This window comes from Microtus oregoni, unplaced genomic scaffold (assembly GCF_018167655.1).
Source record: "Microtus oregoni isolate MIOR12 unplaced genomic scaffold, Mior012 000028F_ref0000031, whole genome shotgun sequence".
Classification (NCBI taxonomy): domain Eukaryota; kingdom Metazoa; phylum Chordata; class Mammalia; order Rodentia; family Cricetidae; genus Microtus; species Microtus oregoni.
Window position 1 is genome coordinate 17,982,852 of NW_024543087.1, and position 17,968 is coordinate 18,000,819.

At 42.6% G+C, this 17,968-nt stretch overlaps 1 protein-coding gene across 1 annotated transcript in view; it reads left to right on the plus strand.

Annotated features, from left to right (window-relative positions):
- Positions 1–17,968, plus strand: part of Col6a5 (collagen type VI alpha 5 chain) — a 94,558-nt gene that overhangs the window by 66,441 nt on the left and 10,149 nt on the right. The window contains exons 33-36 of the mRNA XM_041677339.1: positions 428–521; positions 1,028–1,675; positions 5,061–5,151; positions 7,616–7,824. Coding sequence (XP_041533273.1) covers positions 428–521; positions 1,028–1,675; positions 5,061–5,151; positions 7,616–7,824 — 1,042 coding nt within the window. The remainder of the gene's footprint in view (positions 1–427; positions 522–1,027; positions 1,676–5,060; positions 5,152–7,615; positions 7,825–17,968) is intronic.

Here is a 17,968-nt window from a genome sequence, read left to right on the forward strand (position 1 = left end):
ATGGTTATTTGGGGAGCAGCTACAGGTAATCATGGGAGACACAATGGAGGAGTTATGAACAAGAATTTTGGATAAGCACCATGTCTTCAGTCTATTGCCGTTTGAAATAAACTTCATTGGAGTTTATGGTTGAAAAGGTTCATGGGACATCAGGAAGTTGGAGCTTTTTGATGGGATGCAATAGAAGTGGCATCATCACCTGAAGTGACTGATATAAACCTACCCATGAACATTTTCTGAAGGACCCAACTTTATAAGCTGGTGATTTGTGTATCCTATCAAGGATTGTGCAAAGTAATAGTGATAGCAGACATTTTTCAAGCTTTCCTCATGATGAGTACATAATAATAATTTCTCAATAAAGGCTAAAATTGTACAAACAGCATTTGTTTATTGTTTTTTCAATTTCAATTTCATTTTTTTCCAGTTTGATGACACTGGGACATTTCAGGTGATTCCGGTTCCTCCAGTTGGGAATTATGAGCCCCTGGAAAGGCTTCGGCGCTGCACACTTTGCTATGGTAAGACCGCTGGGGAAGGTTAGGTTGACTGTGCAGGAGGTTTAATGTCTTCCCAGGGAGTTATTGAACTGGGCCTTCATGGGAGATTTCTATTTATGATGGTTGGTTCTATTTTTAAGTTTTAGAAAATGCACTATGTCAGAATTCCAATCTCTAATGTTTATAGAGTTTCTGTAGAATGTGAGAACTGGGTTTGGGAACTACCTGCCTGGTGTAGTCTTTCCTAGGATAGTGTGTAGTTTGTACTGAGAGCCTCTAGACTTCTGAAAATACTTTCTTCGGGAGTTTGGACATGATTGTGAACTTCAGGGGCACATGCCGCCTAAATCTGTCTTTACCATAGACCCCTGATACTAGCTGCTAGTTGCTACATTACTCAGACATTGAGCACTTCTTATTCATTTAAGTGTTGTGAAGTAGAAGTATTGATATGATCACAAATGCTTAGAAGCTCTCAGTATCTTATGCTAACATGGATCCCATGATGTATCTCTGTGTGTTTTCAGACAAGTGTTTTCCAAATACTTGTGCAGAAGAGACTTTCTTTCCTGAAAATTCATACATGGATGTAGCGTTGCTCTTAGACAATTCCCGTCATATAGCCAATGATGACTTCCAAGCCATGAAGGCATTGGTGAGCTCAGTGATTGACAACTTCCACATCACTTCAAACCCTTCAGCCTCGGACAGGATTGCTTTGCTGAGCTATTCTCCCTCAGAGAATTCCAGAAAGAAGAGCAAGGTGAAGACAGAGTTTGAGTTTACAGCCTACGACAATCAAGCCATCATGAAGAACTACGTCCACACTTCCATCCGACAACTAAATGGAGATGCTACTGTTGGTCTTGGCCTGCAGTGGGCCATGGAGAATCTCTTCCCAGGAATCCCCAATCCAAGAAAACACAAGGTCATCATTGTGATTTCAGCTGGAGAGAATCATGAGGAGGAGGAATTTGTGAGGACGGTATCTTTGAGGGCCAAATGTCAAGGCTATGTCATATTTGTGGTTTCTCTGGGCTCCACGCAAAGAGATGAGTTGGAACAGTTAGCCAGCTACCCACGTGATCACCATCTGATACAGCTCGGGAGGATGCACAAGCCAGATCTGAATTATATTGTGAGGTTTCTGAAGCCATTTGTATACTCTGTCAGACGTAAGTTATTATTTGGTTATTTTCTTTTTGGAATAGTATTTGTATTTGGTAGTAGTATCCATAACTTAAGATCAATATCATGAAGTCTATAATGAATCCAAATATATAAATTAGGTAGTGATTGGGACCAAAGGTGGAACATATCCTGAACATAACCTGCTTATACCTTGGGTGTGAGATCACGGTGAGACCTTGCTATGGTATCTCTTGCCAGAATCTGTTGAGTAGAAAACACAGAGTGACTGGTGGTAGTCTTCTGAGCTGTACTTGTTCAGCCCGAAGAAGTCCTCACAGCTCTTAGGAAGTAGAATTTGAGTGTTTAAATGAGTTTACTTTCTAATCTGGGCACATAGTAGAGAACTGTGTGAGAATGTGATGACCGTGTCCCATAGGACTCCTAAAAACCTGGAGGCGGCTTCCTGTTCAGCAGGGTGGAGCCTGAGACTGTCTGTCACAGCTACCTGAGAGATGCCAGTGTCGGGGGTCACAGATCATACTCGCAGCAGCATGACTGCAGTCCTGTGTGCTTCGGTGTGTTCCCCTTTGGATACGGGCCAGCCGAGACTGACCAGCCGAGTTTGGAAATTGAGAGCGAGCACTGTAGTGATTGCTAGAGTATACAAGTGCATGGTCAGTGGACGTCATGTCATCAGAGAGGATAGAGAGCATAGTGTCAGCCTGCCACAGTTTAGAACTGGCACCTCATCCGTTACCACAAACACTGGAAGAAAACACTTCCCTGGAGAAATAGTTTGTGTGTTCCCTCCTCTGTGTGCATGCATGTGCATGCATGCATGTGTGTGTGTATGTGTGTGTGTGCATGCGCGTGTGTGTGTGGTGTGTGTGTGCATGCGTGCGTGTGGTGTGTGTGTGTGTGTGTGGCAATTTGCCTCCAGGAGACAGTTTGAAATGCCCCAGACAGGTTTTGATCTGATTCTTACAATTTTCATAGTGCTATTAATGTCAAGCAGGTAAAAGTTAGAGATGCTATTACCATCCTACAATTCATAGGATGGACAGCCAGCCCTTCCCTCCAAAAACAAAATAAAACCCAGCCCCCAAATACCAAGAACCCTTTGTTGAGGAACCCTTTGTGTTAGTCTGCCTAATACTGAATTAAATACCCGAGGCAATTAGTTTATAAAGAGGATAGACTTGTTTCTGATCATGCTTGTGGAATTTACTGTCCAGAGTTTTTGTCTGAGGTTTCTGGGTGCTATTCTGTTGACTGAGGTTTTCTGCTCCCTACCCGGTTGTTGGGGTTTCCGTCCTGCCTGGTTCCTGCATTAGTTAAGTCCCAAAGAAATCTCACAGAGGTATACATTAGTTATATATTGATTGGCCCATTAGCTCAGGCTTCTTATTAACTCTTATAACTTATATTAGCCCATTATTCTTGTCTATGCCAGCCATGTGGCTCGGTACCTTTTTTGGTGAGGCAGTCATATCATGCTTTTTCTGCAGCTGGGTCATGACTGCACACTAGGACTTCCTTCTTCCCAGAATTCTCCTGTTCTCATTGACCCGCCTCTATTTCCTGTCTGGTTGTCTTGCCTATATGTCCTGCCTGGCTACTGGCCAATCAGAGTTTATTTAAAATATAATTGACAGAATACAGACCATTGTCCCACACCACAGAATCAGGTAGCCTGGTTGTTTGTGCCTTTGGCACATCATGGCTGGGGTATGGGGGAGAACAAATTTGTGTCCACAAGAAACTGGGAAACAAGACAGAGGAGAAGGGAAGGGATCCTGAAGCTCTTTCATGGGTATGGCACAATGACTTAGGGACCTCCCATTAGGCTTACCTCCTAACGAGTAGGCTAGCTCCCAATAACTCTGCCCTAAACACCAAGCCTTAACCTCATGGACTTCTGGGAAACATTTATCTAATAGCACTGTCTTCTGAAGATTCCACAAAATGGAGCTGAGCTTGTTCTTTCTGGGACTCTGTCAGGTTTAGAGTGAGGTTTGCACCCTCTGTTTCCCTTGTGTTGAGGGTGAACCCACAGCAGGACTAGGATTCTCAGGTGTATTCTCCACTGTAAGGAGGCCCCTGCCTGGCTCCTATGACTCAGATTCAACTGTTGAACCCATTGCCCATCCTCCTGGGCATGCTAAATTATTGCCTTTAAACCTAACATCGTCTCATGTGAATGTCACAAAGACAGATCAAAGCAATGCTTCCGAGCAAAGGTTGATACCAACCCTTCCACTGGATTAGAATTTTTTAGTAACATTTTCATATATATAACACCATATGTCACAGGAACACCTGTGCAGTAGACTGCTGGGTCATCCCCAAACAGCTTCTCATCTGAAAGAGACTCTTATAAAAACTAAATATTTAGAATCTTAACTTCTTAACTAGAGGCATGGATGTCCATCATAATTCCCCACAGATTGCTGCCCTTTGTGTCCTCCAGATGGCTGACAATGCAGTGGTTTGAATAGACTCAAAACACCCTGGATCTGGTCCTGCTGGGCTGGGCAGTGAGTTGCAATTGAGCTAAACTGATGTACGTTGACTCCCACCTTGCCCGTCTTTCTGAACACATTTCATCGGTTGGAGTTAAATGGTTGCTCTTGCAACTTCTGGTCCTTTGATAACTTTTCCCCAAAGTGCCAGCCCCAGATCTGTTCTTCATTTATGCTTTTCTGTATACAGAGGCAACAGCGGTGTCCTGCTTCCTCCTTCCGTCAATAGCCATTGGCAAATGGAGTCGTTCAGAGACATAGTCTCATTTCAGACAAATAGGAAGAAAAGCGTATCCCAGAATCAGAGAAATAAAACTATGAGATGCTTTCTTAGATCTTCAATAACCAAGGGCCTTGTTTCATTAAAATTTGTTTTCCTGAATGAGAGGGAAAATTATAGACCACAGCACTGTGCAGCCTGCAGACAGTACGGAGAGATTAAAGAGATGTATTGTGTTGACAGTAAGTTAAAATCCTTTTTCTCATAGGAAATCAGGGTTTATTGGAGCAGAAGCAAAGAAATAATATCATGGAATAAGACAGCGTCTTTTCTTTGTTTGAGCTAGTAGTTTTAAGTCTGGGAGAAAAGGCCTCAGAGAATCAGGATGGATTGCCTCTCAGATTGTGTTAGCACGGGCATGCAGCACTCACGAGACCCCACAACACAATTAACCCGTCCCTGAATACCTTGAGCGCCTTCCCATGATCCTAGTAATTCTCTGGCCACTGAAGCTTGAGTTGTGAATGCCATTTCTAAAGTTGTCAGTGTTTTCCATCTTCACTGCAGCCAAATTCTCTTGGAATGTGTCACTAATGTTTATTGCTTTGAGAGGATTCCTGTTGGGGTTCTCATTGCCCAGAAAACCCAATTTCTAGTTTTGAAATCAACTCTTTGTTCTTTCCCTAGGTCGCTTCAATCAGTACCCACCGCTGATGCTGGAGGGCGATTGTGGGCGCCTCAATATCGAGAGGGGAGATGCCCTGCACGGCAGCCTCCGGTGGGTAGCAGAGTGCCTACATTCAAGTGCTTGTTAATTGACTGGTGGGTGTGGAACTGCCAGGGAAGGTTGTTAGGCAGAGGAAGCTACCAAGGTCTCTGAGGTAAAGGCTCTTCATGAATTCCACTTTCCCTAGCACCAAGCACCAAGCGCGCTTTCCAGTCTGAAATTTTAAAACACCATCGTAAAATTCATTAAATCGTGCCTTTAAAGGGATGACTTTATTTGATTCCTGAAACAATAACACCTCACAGATTCTCCTCCACCTCACTGCCCAGAGCCTCCCTCCTGCTCTCTGAGTTCTAGTTGCATTGGGCTGGTGTGTGCCTCGTGGGAACTATGCTTTCCCCTTCCTGGTTTCTGGTCAGGCCTGGGATCCCACTCCTCGGAAGGTCCCATTCACACTCTGTGGTCCTGAGTAAAGTGGTTCCTTCTTTGGAACTGGTATTTATCCCATACCTGTTCAACATCCACCTTATCTGGGTATGGTGCTACACTCCTGTAACCCCAGTTCTTTAGAAGCAGAGGCAGGAGAATTGTGAGTTCAAGGTCAACGGGGCTACATAGAAAGAAAGACCGTGTCATCTAAAGAACATCAACAGACAGTTCCCTCTTTGCATGCACCTTTTAGACCTCTGTGAGGGCACTGTGACGGACAGCCCCAGAACCTCCTCTCACTACGTCTAGATCTGCATCAGAGTCATGGTCAACCTCAAAGCATTCCACAGAAGACCTTCAATATGCTTGCACCTGCCAACACTTTTCCCTAATATTGTATCTTAAGTAAAAATACAACAATTCATTGGCTGAATCCAGCCCCTCAAAAACTGTGAGAATTAGGGATTGATTTTAGCTGGAGCTCCACTGAGCTTGGATCCCTCGCTATTGCTGGTCTTGGCCCATAGTTTCTTACTCCCTATCTCAGATTACATTCAGCAAGGCAGCTTCCTTGAGAAGATATGGCTTCTAGGTATCCAGAAATGACCAGAACTCATGCACGTGCATGCTCTTTTAAAGTCAGATTCCATTTATTTGGTAGTTTAGCAAGGCTGTGTCTAACAGCCAACCGCTAGGAAAGACATTAATGTCAAGTAGGGTGGTTCCTCTTGAATAAGCCACAGACTTTTAAATAGGCTACAGACAAGTTGCGTTGCTACTTGAGCATATACAAACACAAGCCTCGCTGTAAATACCATGACACTTGTGATCCTTACCCAATCGTTGAGTCTAAACAACTTTACACTTCAAGTCTAAAAGCAGACACAAACAGTCCCATGCTAACTTCATGCGGCATGTGATTTTGTTTTTCTAAAGCTAAATGTTTGAAGACCAAAAGTGTGTCATTTGGCAGATGCTGCAGATGCACCTGGGCCCAGCTGGCCTCTGTTGTTGCATGGCAGCCTGTTCTCTCTCTCTCTCTCTCTCTCTCTCTCTCTCTCTCTCTCTCTCTCTCTCTCATACACACACACACCACACCATCATCTGTGTAGTGTGTCATGATGTCATCTGGCCTTTGTGGGTTGTGACAGTATTATTTCATATGTTACATTTATTTATTCTGCCCCACAGCTAAATAATGCTTCTGAATACCAAACACCAATATTAAACACAACTACAAACGCTGAATCAAAATGACGTTATCAAGAATATGCTTATATATGTTTTCTGTTATCATCTGAATAAAAATATAATTCTAAAATATCACAAAGAACTCCAACTGTCAATATAAGTGCTGGCCCCATTTCAAGATTCTCCTTGTAAGCTTATTCATCTCAGAACAGGGCTTTGTCCATTAATGTCCATTTTCTGTGGTAATTGGTATCGGTCTGAGGGGTAATAAGGTTGTTCCGGTGGCTGATTGATGAATGACTTCCTTGTCATTTATTGACAGCTCTGTGCAAATCCTTATTCCAAAGGAATATTTCATAGGTTATAGGTGAACGTGAGGAAAGGAAGGCTAAATGGAGATGAATTATTTGATTAAAATTACAGTAGAAAATTTTCAGAACTCAGTATTTTTCTTTTCTGTGTACGTATGTGTGTGCATATATGTGTTTACTTGTGGGTGCACATGTATATGCACATGTGTGTGTGGCGGGCCAGAAGACAACCTTAGTTGTTGTTCCTCAGGTGTCATCTGCCTTGGTTTTTGGTTTTGGTTTTGAGCCAGGCTCTCTCGCTGGCCTAGGGTTCACTGTGCTGGCTGAGAACCCCCGGGATCCTCTCGTCTTTTCCTCCTAGTGCTTGGATTCCAAGCAAACACCACTATGGTCAGCTTTATTGTGTGTGTTCTTGGGGCTCAAACTCAGGTTTTAATGCTTGCAAACCAAGCACTTTCCCAACTGAGATATCATTCTCCCATTTCTTTAATAAGTAATTCAAGAAAGTACACTGTTTGGATATTTTATTTGCATCTTTCCAAATTACCTGGACTCAGCCTAAAACTTCCTTTTTCTTCATCTAGATTGTCTGCTAATCTGCATGAGGTCTCCGCAAGCAAGAGCAGCCTTCTTGGTCAAGAGCTGAGTGCTGGGAAAGACTCGTCTTTTATGTTGGAGGATCATGGAGGCGACCATTTGGTTTACATGGCAAACCAAATGCTAAAGCCAGAAACGCTAGTGAGTCACTATGAAAACGACCAGGGATCGGCAGCAATGGCAAGTCTCACGTCTGGTAAGAACATGGACCGGTAATGGAACATTTTAAGTCATCTGGAGGCTTGCCTAGTAGGGAACTAAATACATGAAGGCTGGTATCTGAAGCAATTCTGGGCCTCAGTTCAGGCTGGTGCACCCAGTGTGACAGGCACTGCTAAGGGAATAGCGGGCATAAACTCTCAGAAGTATCCATGATGCACTGAAAGGAATTTAAGAAGTCTTCAGCATATACAATTTAGAAAGTTTGTGTGATGCATTACAAGAAAGTATAGGGAATATCAGAGCAACGAATAGGCAAAAATACCTGTAAACACAGCCTATTGCTCCAGAATTTGTGCTTCTGTGGAGGGGTTTAAGCTTGATTTTTGAGACACCCAGAAATGACAAGTGTGTACAACTGCACCATCACTTGCTTTTAATAGTTTAGTGTCAAGATTTAACAGTTTAAAACTGATATGTAAGATAATAACCACATGAAATATATACAGATATCTGTAGTTTCATTTGGAAATTGGAGGGGCTGGAGAGGTGACTCAGTGGCAGGGAGCACGTGTTGCTCTTGCAGAGGACCTAATCTTGATTCCCAGTACCTGCACGGCAGCTCACAAACACCTGTAATTCCAGGCATCTGCATGCACCGTACACACGTAATGTACAGGCATAGGCAAGCAAAATGCCCATACACATAAAAGACAAGACATATTTAAAAATAAAAACAAGTGAAATTTCAAACAGACTACTCAGCCACTCAGACTATGCATCTAGAATCTTACAAAATCATCATTTGGCCAGAATGTTGGCACTGAAGTATTTTATACAGTGCATCATATGTGTTTCTAGAATATACAAATACATATAAGTACCGCGCGCTAACCGATTGCGCCACTGGAGCTCCTTTTTTTTTTTGTTTTGTTTTTTTTTTGTTTTTGTTTTTTCGAGACAGGGTTTCTCTGTGGCTTTGGAGCCTCTCCTGGAACTAACTCTGTAGACCAGGCTGGTCTCGAACTCACAGAGATCCGCCTACCTCTGCCTCCCGAGTGCTGGGATTAAAGGCGTGCGCCACCACCACCCGGCAAGGAGACGGAGCACGAGCAAGGAACTCAGGACCACGAGGGGTGCACCCACACACTAAGACAATGGGGATGTTCTATGGGGATCTCACCAAGGCCAGCTGGCCTAGGTCTGAAAAAGCATGGGATAAATCCGGACTAGCTGAACATAGCGGACAATGAGGAATACTGAGAATTCAAGAACAATTGCAGTGGGTTTTTGATCCTACTGCACGTACTGGCTTTGTGGGAGCCTAGGCAGTTTGAATGCTCACCTTACGAGACCTGGATAGAGGTGGGCAGTCCTTGGGCTTCCCACAGGTCAGGGAACCCTGATTGCTCTTCGAGCAGATGAGGGAGGGGGACTTGATCGGGGGAGGGGGAGGGAAATGGGAAGCGGTTGTGGGGACGAGGCAGAAATCCTTAATAAATAAATAAATTTAAAAAAAAACAAAAAAAACAAAAAAAAAGAATATACAAATACAAAAGAAAAAAGGGTGAATTTCACACTATAATGTGGATTCTTAGCGGCTTCTTGGATAGCTCTACCCTTCCTTGGGTTTAACACTCATGTCCTCGTAAGCATTTCTTAATATAAGCGTTTGAACTTTTTTTTTAAAAAGTAGCCAAACTAGTTTTTTTTTAATTTACAGTGAAGAATTTAAAAGTCAATCAGTTATTAGTTGAACCATAAGATGTGTTAGCTTTAAAGAGACAGAGTAAACGTGGGCGTGTGCTATCCTGTGTTGTCTGTGCATTGAGCCCGCTTGTGATTTCATTAAAACAGTTTTAAAGCCTTATGTAGGCATAGCCTGATCAAGAGAATTAGATCCCTGCTCTTTTTTTAATGGATATTGTTGATTTTGTTTGTTCATTTAATGGTGAGGGGATTACAGTCGTCCTTGAGGCATAGGAATCCATTCTCATCTGGCTTATAAACTAGAATAAAATGCATTTTGGCCGAGTGTTAGAGTCGTTCGTGATGGCTTCGTTAGAGGTGAACATTTCCAAGTCTTGGAAATGGATCAGGGAATGCAGACGAGAGAGGGAGAGGGAGGCTTCATTGCGCCATCATTGCTGACATAATGACAGCGATTCAAGAAGGGAGGGAAGGTTTTTCATTTGCCTTTCCAGATGTCTGAAACATCCAGACGCTTGCAGCCATTGTGAGGTTCAGTCTGGTTGAAGAAATACCTGTTTACATCTCTAGCAGGAGGATCAGAGGGAAATAGTACCCCACCAAAGTTCTGAAGCATGTGGGGGATGTGGGGAATTCCCGTGGAGGACTGTGAAGGTTGTGGTAGCCTGGGGATAGTGTCTCAGACCTGGGGATGATATGCTTACATCTTTATCCCATAAATAAGTCTGAGTCTCAAATCATATTCTCTCTCTATGTCTCTCTGTCTCTGTGTCGTCATCTCTTCTCTTCTCCCTTCTCTCCCCTCTTCTCCCCTCCTCTTACATTCTCTCTCTCTCTCTCTCTCTCTCTCTCTCTCAAATCTTGTGTAGTTGCAAAAAAAAAAAAATCTAAGAACTTTCTGTATGATGCGCTGTCCTTCTGGAGTCAGTTGTGATTCCAAACCCTTAGTCACTGAGAGATGAGTCTTGATAAGTTCCAGATGCATGGCACAAATTAGTTAATAACTTTGATGAGTATCTCCATATGCCATGTTTATTACTCAATTATAATTAAATTCCTGCAGCTGATGGCTGACCTTTCTGTCCTTGAATGGAGAGGCTTGAGGGAGAGTCAGTGATCTTGGCCATTTAAAAATTGTAGCGTTCCCTGTGGACTGTTGCGTGTTGTATAGCACCCAGCACCCTCTTCCACAAGACACCCAACCACTGACTGGCCTGCCACCTCTCCCTCTGCAGCTTTTACCTGCCCAGGCTTGCCCCAGGTTCATCCTCAGTCCCACTCTATGAGGCTCTATGGATTTCCGCACGACTTCGAGTTTGAGATCACCTGTCCAAGGGACTCTCACAGTGAGGTTTCCTGCCCATGGCAGCAGCACCTGGGAACTCTCTAGAAAGCATCCTGCAAATGTCCCACCTAGACCTAGTTGATCATTAGTTTGAGTGGAGCCCCCAAAACAATGGATTTAAAATTTTTGTACATTCTTGGTTTGTTTATTATTTAGTTTGCATGCATGCATGCGTGCGTGCGTGTGCATGTTTGTGTGTGTGCTGCAATAACCATCGTGCAAGCGGAAGTCAGAGGAGAACTTGCAGGAGTTGGTTTTCTTATACTATGTGGGTTCTAAGGATTTAACTGCAATGCCTGGAGCCCATCCTTATTGTCGCAGCCGAAGGGTGATTCTGGCATCTGGTAGGAATAGAGGCCTACAGCATCTACAGCTGTCTGTTGCTGTCCCCACCATTACTCCAGGATATTAGTTTTTAAAAGTCCTCAAAGGCACCATAGAGTGACAATAAAATTTGAACATAAAACTTCAAACAATTTATCAAACTGAGCTCTCTCCAGTGCCGATGCATTCTTTGCCTTTCCCATAGGCATATTTGTTTTCAGAGCTTTATTCAATCACGGATCCTATTTTTCAAGTAATGTTATGTCTAATATTGTCCATATTGCTATAAACTATATACTGATTTTTTTCCTAAACACTCTCATAATGTCCCCTTCAATGAATGAATATATTTAGCTATTGACCTCTTCTTGAACATGTAGTTTGATTTTAATTTTTTGCTGTCTCATTTTCAGCTTGAATATACATGAGCTTATACTTAAATCTGCATTTGATTGCAGAGTTGGCTTCAGCGCCATTCCTTGAATGTTAATTCGTTGGCGTTCTGTTGTCTATCACCCTCTCATCATCTGCACCAAAGAGCTGATTTTTACTAGTGTGTACCTTGTGGGTGCTGATGGCATCTCTTCATTTACAAATGATGAGTTATAATCATTCACCAAACTTGAAAATAAACTAAACCTCATCATTATTTTGGAGAGATATTTTCAAATAATTTTGGTGGTACGATTCTAGTATTTAAATTTTTTAATTTAATTAAAAAATGTTTTATAATAAACCTACTCAGGAACACAAAACACAGAGTAACATCATTAAAACCAAAGGGCAAGATGGTAGGCGGTTTGGGTAGCGATTTCCAGAGCTAGTAGTGCTTTTCCTCAGTGTTCTGGTCCGTTCTGCTGACTCCTGCTCTGGAGCACAAAATGGCTCAGAAGCGAAGAGCCATTTTGTGTTCATCCATCTAAGAGCTACCTAGAAAATTTGAATCTAAAAGAAACATTTGTCCTATCATTGGGGAAAAGGATGAAATCTGTTTAAAACTATTATTTCTACTTAGGCAAAAAAAAAAAAAAAGCCAAGAAGTTCTCACAGGGAAAACAAGGGGAACTGTGCTGTTCCCTCTGCCTTCTCGGCCCTGGAACCCTCACCGGTGACCTCACCAGACAGAAGGGAGGACAGGCCTGGGCTGCTGCTGTGAAGAGGTTCAGGGAGTGCTGCCAAGCCCTCTGCAGATAAGCACACACTAACACGGCTGAGCTGTTATTTCTGGGAGCCCCTGGGAGCGCATCTGTGGGGAAGTTGTTCCACCAGGCTGCATTTTTTTTTTTCTTATCAAAATTCTGCAGAATTTTCTGTTACAAGAAGGATTTTTGTAGCCTAGGATTCTTCTTCTTGTTGTTTGCCTATAAAGATTAAATTTGTGTAGTGCCGTGGGTGTATTGTGAACTGTGGGAAGAATTCCATCCCCTCCGTCTGAAACCTCGTGAGATTGTACTGTCTTAGCGTGGTGTTTTATAGAGAGAAACCAAGGCCTGGAGAACTGGGATCACTGAATTAACAGCAGGCAGAAATAAGACGCAGACTCTTTTTATGAAACAGGGTTTTTCTGTGTAGCCCTGGCTGTCCTGGAACTTGCTCTGTAGACCAGGCTGGCCTTGAACTCATAAAGATCCACTTAACTCTGCCTCCCAAGTGCTGGGATTAAAGGCGTACACCACCACCATCAGGCTAAGACTCAAATTCTCAGAAGTTCTCTATAAGCACTGTTTACAATGCCCATGGTTGAGGGAGGAGATAGAAGAATTTCATTTAATTTATATCATGACTTACTTTTAGAAGAAAATATTCTCTCGTGGCTTCTATAAGAAGGAATACTAATGGACGGGAGACAGCGTTCCTCACATCAGACCCCTGGGCCTTTCTTGACCTGGCTAGCGTATGCCTTATTCTTTCTGCCTATCCTGCTATTGGATAGCTTGTTCCTCTGAGGGAGTCAGACATGGAGACAGATCTGGGATTAGCTCCTGCCCTACTTCTTATAGGCTTTTCTTTCTTGACCGAATCATTGGCCATGTTCAAGCTTCAGTGTGCTCAGATGGGAAATGGGAGTAATGGAAATCCCATCCTTGTGTCAAAAGGAAGATTTGAAGAGAGAAGACACGCATGTAGAACTGAACACCAGGCCTGAAGTGGCTACAACACTTGCTTTAGCACCAGAAAGTTGAAACAGAAAAGAAAGCATTGTTAATCTTATGGTCTGAATGTTGAGAATATGTTGAACTTGAAAAATTCCAGCTATACAGGGCTCTAGAGCAGGCGAGGCCGTTAAAGGAACTTGCTGCTCTTTCAGAGGACCTGGGTTTGCGAACCAACACTCACGTGGCAGTTCACAATCATCCAGTTCCAGGCCATCTTCTACCCTCTTCTGGCCTCTGTGAGCACCAGGTATGCACATGGTAGACACACACACACACACACACACACACACACACACACACACACACAGAGAGAGAGAGAGAGAGAGAGAGAGAGAGAGAGAGAGAGAGAGAGAGAGAGAAGGAGAGGGGAGAGGTAGAGAGAGAGGTAGAATTTTTTAAAAAAGAAATATCAAATATTGTTCACATGAATAGAACTCCATACGTAACTTAGCCTCAGCTTTATACATAGCCTATGAAATACCCATGATAAAGCTGAGGGGCAGTGGTATACACCTTTAATCCCAGCACTTAGGAGGCAGAGGCAGGTGGATCTCTGTGAGTGTGAGGCCAGCCTGGTCTACAGAGTGGGTTCTAGGACAGCCAGGGCTACACAGAGGAACCATGTCCAAGCAAGCAAACAAACAAACAGAAAAACACACACACACACACACACACACACACACACACACACACATATATATATACCCATGGCTAATTTTGGCACTGGTTAAATTCCAAGCCAGCCTACTAGGTAACTCACAAATGTCTTGCGATTCCCCACAAGTATTGTGACAGACAGCCGTGCTGACTCACAGCGCACTCAGTTTAGTCCAAAGGACTCATGCACCCAAGAGTCTCCCTAAATTTCCCTTCCACACCCACTCCCCCTGTCACTTGGCTCTATGGTGCACATCTTTGGATAAAGTTAGGCTAATTTCCCCAGGGTGTTCTTCCTTGGAAATCTGACTATGTTATTCATTTCATCCAAGACTTGTGCATGATGGTGAGCCAGCTCTCCCAGCTCTGCCCTTTCAACTAACTGAACCACAGAGTTAACTAACCACAGAACCGAAGGCGAGAGTTTAGTTCTGTTGACATTTTGTGAGAATATAGAGCATTGCTGAGAGCTGTGTGCATGTTATACTTAAGCTTCTGCCAGATTTTCTTAAAGGAGAAATATTTTTGAAGCCCAAGTCTCCCCAAATAACATGAATTTAGACTAAAAATAGAATAATCATACTTTGCATTGGACTAAATTTTAGAATTTTCAAGGCACAACCATCTATATTTAGTTTCTTTGATTTTCATGAAAATCTTCTAAGCACAGAGGGAACCTATTTTTAGAGATTTTTTGGTAGGTGGTTTGTGCCCTTTGAGAAAAGGATTTTTTTGCTAGGTATTTGAGGGGAAATGAGATTTTAGTTTATTTATATAAAAAAACCCTCTAAAACCAAAATATTTCTAGGCATGCATGAAAACCATTTTATTACCCTAGCCAGTTAATCTTTCCCCTTCTACCACAGCATCTATGGAATCATGTCCTTTGTTTAGAAGAACGTGCTGTTGACCCATTTACAAAACTCAAAAACTGTGGTTGGAAAACAGAGAGAGCCTCTGCTGACAACCCAGGTCCAGCACTGTAAATTCCCAAGGGCAGAAACACCGGTGCCTGCATCTGTACGGTCCATCAGACCGTGCCTAACAACTTCAGAGGCGACTTGTCGGTGATGTGCACTGTGGTGCACTGACAGCGAAGGGTATTACAAGACACACTGTTGTCTTCACTTCTTTGCTAATTAGCAATTTAAGCAGGACTTCTATCTGCACTAGAAGTTCAGTGAGAACTTCAAATTGAGATCTTGGTGAGGAATGGGAAGCCGGTATATTTCCAACAAGCTTGCAAAGTACAAAATCCTGCTGGCTAGTATATTAGTATAAATGTTCTGAGAACCTGGTACATGTGCGCCCAGCTCTTCATGTACTGGGAGAAGGAAGCGTGCGCACTCGCGCATGCGCACACACACACACACACACACACACACCCCACTTCTACCCAATATGACCAGTTTTTCATATCGGAACCTTCTCTGGGACCAAATGCAGAATAACCAACTTGGGGGATAAAATGCCCACACAGATGAAGCGATAGTTAAACAATGGGCTTTAGGAAGTGAACATCATTGATACTGGGAATTTAAAACCATATGAGGTGAACAGCCCAGTTACTCCAGCCTCCTGGCTTGGGAACTTCTAGGCCATGGTGAAGCAGAAGGAATGTCAGGTGAGCCTAGTAAGCTCTCAGAGATGAGGAGACAGATCTGAGAGTCTTGGGAAACCAAGATCCAAGGTTCACAGGAGAGAGCTGTACAGAGAGATCTCCAGAGATCTCTAAATGCTCTCCTGTGCTACTCACCAGAGTATGGGATGGTGTGTGTTGTGTGTGGTGTATAGTGTGTATATATGTGGTGTGTGTGTTATGCATGTATGTGTTATATGCATGTATGTGTGTGTGTTGACCGAGCACCATTCTGTTGACAGAGGTTTCTGTCCCACCTGGTCCTGCAGTCATTCAGTCCCAAAGAAACACACAGAGGTCTACATTATTTATAAACTGGTTGGCCTAATAACTCAGGCTTCTTATGAACTCTTATAACTTATATTAACTCATAATTCTTGTCTATGTTAGCCACGTGGCTTGGTATCTTTTTCAGTAAGACAGTCACATCTTGCTTCCTCTGCAGCTGGGTCACGACTGCAGACTGAGCTTTCCTCTCCCAGAATCCACCTGTTCTCATTGGCCTGCCTCTATTTCCTTCCTGGATATTGTCCAATCAGCATTTTATTAAACAAGTACAAGAAACAAATCTTTTCAGGGTAAAACCATTGTCCCATAGTGTGTGGTTACATCCACACTCACAGAGGAGGACATTTGGTGTCCTAAACAACCACTCTTTGCCTTACTCCTTTCAGGGTCTCTCACTGATGGAGCCAGGCTAGCATCCAGTGAGCCCCAGAGATCTTTCTGTCTCTGCACACCACAGTGCTGGCATTACAGGTGCAGCCACACCCAAATTTTTACCTGGGTGCTGGGGTCCAAACTCAGATCCACACCAGGAGCTCTCACCCATGGGGCCATTTCTCTAGCACTCAACGGGATCTGTGGAGACGAAAACCATGGTGTTAGGAAGAACAGTGTACGACATAGGAGATTAAGGGAGGGAGCTTGGTGTTAGGAAGAACAGTGTACCAGATAGGAGATTAAGGGAAGGCAGCTTGGATTTGACAGAAGAAAAAAAATTGCTGTTCACTTGAAATATAGCAATAGAAATTACTCAAAATGAAAAAGAGCTCAGATAATTATAATGAAAAAAATCAGTGAGTTTCTATATTCTCTCCCAATATCTGGTGGAAAAAATAGAAAACAGACACACTTTTTGCAACATTCTCAGCTAATGTAACCTACTTGGCACCTCCACCCCAGAGTGGAATGCACATTATTTTAAGTGCTCATGAAATACTTGCCAAAATAGACCATATTGTGGGCTATAAAACAATGCCCAAGAATTTGAAAGGATTAAAGTCATAACAAATATATTTTCTGACCCAAATAGACTAAAGTAAAAAATAATTAGCTGAAAGTTCTCTGAAAAAAGTTCCCAAACTTTTTGTAAAATAAATAAAACTCTTTGAAATAATCCATAGCCAAAGAGGAAATCAATAAAGAGATTAGAAAGCAATTTGAAAGGAATGAAAATGAAATCAACACCCCAGAATGGTTGAGACTCTCCTAGAGCATGATTATGAGAGAATTCTAACATCAAATGCTTATGCTGGGGAAAAGACAAAAAGAAAGAAAAAAAGAAAGACAAAAAGAAAATGGCTTCAAATCAGTGACCTCCATTTCCATCTTCAGAAGCCAGAAACAGAGAGACAAGCAATCTCAGAATAAGCAGAAGCAATAACATTTAAGAACTCAATGAACAAGAAATGAAAAAAAAATCAATAAAGCCAAGAGTCAGCTCTCTGAAATCATAAATGATAAAGTTATAATCAGACTCCTCAGAAAAAGTGGACACAAGTAGCCAGTGTTAGCAAAGAGAGAGGAGGCATTCTCCAAGTTCTCCAGCCATCAAAAGTGTAACCAGGAAATGTAATCAGGCATTTTTTACATATAAAGTAGATGCAAATTTGTTACAATACAAAAATCACTACAGTTTATTCAAAAAGAAATAACCTAACTAGCTTGCCAAAGTGATTGAATTTGTACTTGAAACCTTCCCATGATTTTACCATACATTCAACAAAACTTGAGTAATGATGAATATCAATTCCTTGTTGTTCTTTTGTTTTGTTTTTTGAGACAAGGTTTCTCTGTAGCTCTGGCTGTCCTGCAACTCCCTCTGTAGGCCAGGCTGGCCTTGAACTCTGAGATCTGCCTGCCTCTGCTTCGCTAGTGCTGAGATTAAAGGCATGGGACCATCATTCAGCCATGAACTGACAAATTCTTTACAAACTTTTCTAGGGAATTAAAGAGGAAATACTATTTACCAACTCATTCTTTGAAATCAGATCACTTTGATACTAAAGCCCAGACAGAGAAATTAAATGAAAGAAAAACTATATATAACCATGTAAAAAAATTGGAC